The sequence below is a fragment of the Myotis daubentonii genome, chromosome 3 (assembly GCF_963259705.1).
Source record: "Myotis daubentonii chromosome 3, mMyoDau2.1, whole genome shotgun sequence".
Taxonomy (NCBI): domain Eukaryota; kingdom Metazoa; phylum Chordata; class Mammalia; order Chiroptera; family Vespertilionidae; genus Myotis; species Myotis daubentonii.
In genome coordinates this window covers 133,755,555-133,762,550 of record NC_081842.1, presented here as the reverse complement: position 1 = coordinate 133,762,550, position 6,996 = coordinate 133,755,555, and the positions used below count along the sequence as shown (strand labels likewise).

General features: G+C 49.4%; 1 protein-coding gene across 1 annotated transcript in view; it reads right to left on the bottom strand.

The window, feature by feature from the left end:
- TMEM14C (transmembrane protein 14C) overlaps window positions 1-4,769 on the bottom strand; it is a 6,719-nt gene extending 1,950 nt beyond the window's left edge. The window contains exons 1-4 of the mRNA XM_059688597.1: window positions 4,652-4,769; window positions 3,589-3,656; window positions 3,184-3,260; window positions 1,658-1,759 (exon numbers count right to left, since the gene is read on the bottom strand). Coding sequence (XP_059544580.1) covers window positions 1,658-1,759; window positions 3,184-3,260; window positions 3,589-3,611 — 202 coding nt within the window. The 5' untranslated portion in view covers window positions 3,612-3,656; window positions 4,652-4,769. The remainder of the gene's footprint in view (window positions 1-1,657; window positions 1,760-3,183; window positions 3,261-3,588; window positions 3,657-4,651) is intronic.
- Window positions 4,770-6,996: the final 2,227 nt, after the last annotated feature.

Sequence of the window (6,996 nt, the reverse complement as noted above, 5' to 3'; positions counted from 1 at the left end):
AATCAATTAAAAAAAAATTTTTTTTTTAAAAGAGTCAAGCTTGGAGGAGAGATAAATTTGTGAGTCATCTGTATATTGGTGGTAATTTAAGGCCTGGGCTTCAATGACATTGTCAAGCAAGAAAGTATAAAGAAAATTTAAAAAAGGCCCAGGCCTTAAGTACTTTAATACCTAGTGGCAAAAAAAAAAAGGGGGGGAGAGGTCAACAAAAGAGAACGAGAAAATAAAAAGGAAGACCAGGAGAGTGAAAAATGGATTGGATTGGTATACTGTATTGAGAGCAGCTTACAGGCAAATAAAATGACTAATAAATACACACTGGATTTTGAAAAATACAGGTCACTAGCAGCCTCAGAGAGAGTTACGGATTTCCATGACAAAAGGTACAGAAATGGAGACTGAAGTGGATCAAGAATGTATGAGAGGTGTGGAAATGAAGACAGGAAGTATAACAGCTTTTTCTAGAGGAGTGTCTGAAGGGGAAGGAGAATGGCAGCAACTGAAAAGGAAGTAGGTTCACGAAAGGTCCTCTTTTTTTTAAATGGGTGAGATGAGCACATCTGAATATCAATTTGAGGAATCCGCCTGCAAGGTGGAATGCAAGTAAGGATGGCATCAGTGACCGTGTGAAGTTCCAAGAAGGTATGGCAGAAGAAGCCCAAAGCTGGGATGAAGGGACTGGCCTTGGAGAGGAGAGGAGCAGGCCAGGGAAGGACCGGAGGTCAACGTCATGACGCTCGCAGTCCCCGTGTGATGACCGCTATTGTTCCTTCAATTAGGCAGTGAGGGTCATTTGCTAGAGTGATGTGGGCTCACAAATGGGAAAGTAGGTCTGAAAGTCATTCTGGAGCTGGAGTGAGGGAGCTGTTAGGCAGAGCTGAGAGCTGGGCGCCTCCTCGCTCCCCAGCACACCCCACACCAGCCATTGCGGCCATCGCTGCCTTCCCTCCCCAACCCAGGCAGATCTGTACAAACCACTCTGTTAACAGGCTTGTTCTCCACCACACTTGTAAGGGAGTTAGAGCTGCATGTTCTCTCACACTATGGGTTTGTGGAGACACTGAGGAACCCACACTCCTACAGACTGTCAGACACATGGGTGGAGCTCAATAAAATGTACCAAAAGCCACCCTGATAAGAAGCAATCTTCCCTCCCCTGCACGCCTCACTGTCCGTGCTGCTCACCGGGCATATCAGCAGCCCCGCAGAGTCACTTTTTACGCACAGGCTCCTTGAAGGCAAGGCCTACGTCTTACATGGTTAGCTTACTGCCAAAGGGCTAATGATTTGAAAATGGGGAAAACGCAATATTGATAAAACTTAACCCAGACATGTGACCCTTTAGTGATGCTCAAGCAGTCTTTAATGGGCAATCACAATGATTAAGAGACATATACTTGCCTTATACAAGTCTAATACTAACTTCACTGGGTAAATCTAAATTCATGAGGTATGAAAACCTTTCCACATTCTGTACATAAAAACAGAAACCAGCATAACCATCTCCCTCCCTCCCCATTTAAAAGCCTCCCTTGGACTGGGCAGAAGCAGTGAAACTGTCTTAAAGTGAGGAACCTGACACGTCCCACCAAACTAGGGCCTGTGGTAGAGTATTCTGGATAGATAGCTGACTGGGGAGAGCGTGAAGCTGACATACCTAGGAAAACCCAAATGTTCCTTGGATCCTGAGACAGCTGATAAGCACCCAGGCCTGCTAAGCCACCGAAGAGGAGCCCAGCAGCCAGGGATGGGACGCTACCTGGAGGAAAGCAAACGCACGTCATATTGTGGTGTCAGGCACTCATTCATTGACAGAACCACCAGCCTTCCCTTCCTGACAAAGGAAAATAGCAAGGAGAACTCCCAACACAGGTCACAACCAAGTTCTCAAGCATGAAAATGTTTGGGGGAGTTTGCTAAAGAGTTCAAGTAAAATTACCAGAGAAGTAAGGCTCAGATCATACCATACCTCACACCATACCAGAGCACTCCTCTCTCCTCTAGCAGGGAGGGTACTTTCACCAAAGAAGAAAGGCTCCTACTCCGTATTAAAGCACCCATTTAAGAAACAAAAAATTATGGCAATTTGGGGTCCATTCATGTATTGCCTTTATGTTGTATTTTAAAAGAAAAAACCATGTATTTGTATTTGCAGTTTGGACCCCTGAAATCAATTCCATATCATGTTTGAATGCCATACATTTTACACATGTACTATCCATGCACACTGTATTTTTATGTGTGCACATTTATCATCAGATCTTTTGTACACAGTGGCAGTATTGTAGCAGATGAGAAAATATGTTTGGTATCTCAGCAATTTTGCATTTTTCTGTCTCAAATAAAAACATTTTGATCTAAAAAAAAAAAAAAAGAAAGAAAGAAAAAGGAAAGGAAAGGAAAGGAAAGGAAGGGGAAGGGGAAGGGGAAGGGGAAGGGGAAGGGGAAGGGGAAGGGGAAGGGGAAGGGGAAGGGGAAGGGGAAGGGGAAGGGGAAGGGGAAGGGGAAGGGGAAGGGGAAGGGGAAGGGGAAGGGGAAGGGGAAGGGGAAGGGGAAGGGAAGGAAAGGAAAATAAGAAGGGCTCTTAAACAGGCCTGGTTAATCCGTCAAAGACTGGATCTGTCCATGGACAGAACCTTGGGGAAATCCCAAAAGGAGAAGGAAATGGTTAGTAAATTTAAAAATTATTTGGAGAGTAAGAATTCTGGTGTGTGTGTGTGTGTGTGTGTGTGTGTGAGTGCGCGCGCGCGCGTGTATCAGGGTAGAAATATGTGGGCTGACACACCCCTGCCAAATTTAATAAGGAGACTTCAAAAATTGAGTATGTGAAGACTAGACGTTTCCTGCTACTTAAAGAAAAGAGCACAGAGATGGCACTCGGGGTCAAATGGTAGCTGATGATAATAACAATCTGCTACCACTCCTGCCCAGCCCCTTTAGACAAAGAGGCAAAAACAAGTGGTTCGATAAGAAGCCTGGCTTAGCTCAGCCAGATAACCCAAAGGCAAGTGCAGGAGCAGCCACTACAGGAATTGCTACAGGACTGACAAGAAGCCTGAACTCAAGCTAGAGGGCCTAAAGCAAACCTGATTCAAATAAGACTGCGCTTTGGGGGCCCTGGGGACTCGCTCTTCACCAGGAACAATGTGAAGGTCCTAAGAAGTTAATCACTAGAAACCATACCTGCTTTGGCGTAGCCAATGATCCCACCAGAAGCAACCAGTGCTGCATAGCCAAAGCCAATCCAATGTAAAGGCACTCTGGAAACAAGAATAAAACATCAGTGCCAACCATGTCTTATAAAAACAGAGACCCACAATCACAGACTGTGGGACTAAAAGGTCTTCATGACAGAATAATGCTGTCACCGGAGAAATAAACAAAGCCCAGAGGTTAGATGGCTAACCTAAAGTCACACAACTAGTCAGTGGCAGAGACGGGACTCAAACCGTGACCTGAGTGCCCATCCTCCTGCACCCAGTTCTGCCCCAGCAGCCCACTGTGGGAGCCCTTTCCGGATGGGGACAAAAACGCGGTCTGAGAAGCTCCTGGCTACTCCCCCCCTCCTCCCCGCGACTGTGCACTTACAGTGGGCCGGAGTCCTTCTGCATGGTTCTCTCTCGCGCTGTCCAGGAAAGAGACTACACCGCGGGCACCTGCAAGGGGGTCTGGGTCAGAGGTGGTTGCTAGCACAACTCAACAGGCAGGAAGGAGGGAGTCCGCGCTCCAGCTCCACCCCTTAGCAGCTAAGAAGTAATGGGCAATTACCCAACCTCCCTAAAAGTCCGTTTCCTTCCCTGTCCCATGAGGATAACAATGACGCAACCGTATTGGGGCTGCTCTGGGCATTCCTTGGCATAATAAGCAAAAGTACTGAACCAATCACTTTGGTAATAACCTCAATTCTAATAACATAGGCCCACAGGAAACAGAACAAAATTCACTGACCAGCTCTGCACGGGCTGTTAACCTTTCAGCACTTAACCAAGTTATGTATTACCAAAACGGAACGCTAGTATCTTCTGTGCCCTTAGTTCAACTACTTTAAGTTGCCCCTTTCAGGGGAGAAGGGGGCTGCTTTTCTTTGCTCCAAGAATCAAATTATTCCAATATTTAACGTTTGTAAAACTTTTAAACGGTTATTTACTTTTGCTACCGACTCATAGTTCTTATGAGGTGGAGAGGGAGGATAAAATATAGGAAAACTCAAGTCATAATTACATTACATACACCCTTGTTAAAGCAACTCCTAACTTCTTAAAGAAACGCATCTGACATCCAGTGAGGTTAAGACCGAACGCAGCACCCACCCCCGCTTCGGTCCACTCCGTGGGTCTAACAGGAGGGATGTGGATCCCGCCCGTCATTACTCAAAGCGGCACTGAGTTACCTAGGTTTTTAAGAAGAAGCAATAAAATCTCCAGGGAGCTAACCAGCACTACGCTATTTGCCTTAAGACCTCAGGCTTCCGCAAGACCCACAGCCTGTGGCATAGCCTGTGCTGAAGAAAGCAGAAAACGCGACCAGAAAAGCCACCGCGACGCAGCCCACAGCCCCGCCTGGCTCCAGCGGACGCGGAGCTCGGGCAGCAAAGCCCCTTCCTTACACATCCCCAAAGCCCCAACAGGTTCACAAGAGTAATTCCAAGTACCCGACCGCGTGCCCAGAGGTCCGCGCCGGTGGAGGACGAGCAAGCCGTGGGCGGGGACTCCGGCGCCGGAAATGTCACCACCACGCGCGCTCGGTGTCGCGGAAGCAGGCGGGCCATGGGGCGGGGCGGGGAGGGCGAGGCGGCGCCGGGGGCGGGGCGGCGCCGGGGGCGGGGCGGTGCCGGGGGCGGGGCGGCGCCGGGGGCGGGGCGGCGCCGGGGGGGGCGGCGCGGCGCCGGGGGGGGCGGCGCGGCGCCGGGGGGGGCGGCGCGGCGCCGGGGGGGGGCGGCGCGGCGCCGGGGGGGGCGGGGCGGCGCCGGGGGGGGCGGGGCGGCCCCGGGGGCGGGGCTTGATGCGGGGTGTGGCGCAAGACTGAGAATCTCTCCGGGCCTCTGAGAGTTTCCTCCCGCGCTTGTCCCAGCTCGCAATCTGCGTGGCTAGAACCCGAAAACCCAGAGTTTGGGTCGGGTCTTGCAAGAAGCCGGATGAATGGATCAGGCCGGTAGTGGAGGCCACCGAAGCTGGAGGAGGATGTCTGAGGCTGGATCCCGAAGGACCCCATTAATGGAGGGGCACGCGACTAGGGGTACGCTAGCTGCGGGCCACCGTGAGGATCGTCACTAAGCCTGACCATGTTGTTGGCCTACTACAGCGACCCTTTTTCACCTGCAGAGAATTTGGTGGCCATCGTGTAGATAATGGGCTCACTTCGGTGTTTGTTTTAGTGAGGCTGCTTGAGAAGCACCTTAAAGGGGGGGGGAGGGTAAGTTAAATGTAATTTACAACTTCCTCTGCGATGTCCCACTGCCCACAAGTCACTATCTCCACTCCCACTGCAGAGCTGTTCTCTTCCTTGCCTTTCCCGCACCATTCACTCAGTTGCTGTACACCAAACTTTGGGTGTCATCCGTGATGTCTCTTCTTCATCCCCTACAAGTATCAACACGGATAAATCTTATAAGTACAATCTTCAGTGAAAAAGGACGTTGAAACACATACGGACTCTAAAAGAAAAACTCCACCTGCAGCAGCTCCTATCTAGCTTGTTCACCATAGCTGGTTCTAAAACAGCCAGAGCTGATAATGACTAAGAACTCTGAGCAGTTCCTACTGCAATTGCCAGACCCTCATCAACTTAATGGAAGACTCCTGGAAAGCTTAGTATCTCTAGATCCATCCATGTTGTCACAAACCAAAGATAGGACTTGTTTTAACTAGCTGGATGGATTTAGAAATTTCTCTCTACGCAGGTGCAGGCTTCAAACCTTAAGTTATCCCCCATGATCATCCCCTGCTTAAAGAAATTGAACCACAGAAAATTAAGTAAATTTCCTACAGTCCTAGTGCTTGGTAGATCTGTTATTTGAAATTAGAGGCCCGGTGCATGAAATTCGTGCACAGGGTGGGGGGTTGCGGGAACCCCTCAGCCCAGCCTGCACCCTCTCCAATCTGGGACCCCTTGAGGGATGTCCAACTGCCTGTTTAGGCCCGATCAGGATTGGGCCTAAACGGGCAGTTGGACATCCCTCTCACAATACAGTACTGCTAGCTCCCAACTGCTCGCTTGCCTGACTGCCCCTAACCGCTTCTGCCTGCCAGCCTGATCACCCCCTAACTACTCCCCTGCCAGCCTGATTGACACCTAACTGCTCCCCTGCTGGCCTGATTGCCCCCAACAGCCCTCCCCTGCAGGCCTGATTGCCCCCAACTGCCCTCCCCTGCAGGGCTGGTACTCCCCAACTGCCCTCCCCTGCAGGCCTGGTAGCCCCCGACTATAGGAGTGCCACGTGAAGGAGCCCTGTGGTGATAGAATGTTCTGCATCTTAATTGTATCATTTCCTACATCCCAGATATAGTATTTCGCTATAGTTTCTAAGATGTTACCATTGAGGATAACTGGGTAAGGGTACATGGGATTTCTATGTATTATTTCTTACAACTGCATGTGAATCTACAATGATCTCAGAATTAAAAGTTGAATTTTAAAAAGAACTAAATCCACTACTTCTTTTCAAGGAGTTCCTGCTAATGCAAAAAGTCAAAGCAAGGAAATAAAAGGCATACACATTGGGAAGATAAAACTGTCTTTGTTCACCAATGACATGATCAAAAGAATGGACATAAAAACTGAAACTAAGTGATTACAGCAAGGTTGCAGGATACAAGGTTGATATGCAGTCAATTGCTTTCCTATAGACCAGTGGTCGGGAAACTGCTGCTCGCGAGCCACATGCGGCTCTTTGGCCCCTTGAATGTGGCTCTTCCACAAAAGACCGACTTCTGCGCATGGGCCATCAAGTTTCAATCGCACTGTACATGCGCACCTGCATGTGGTATTTTGTGGAAG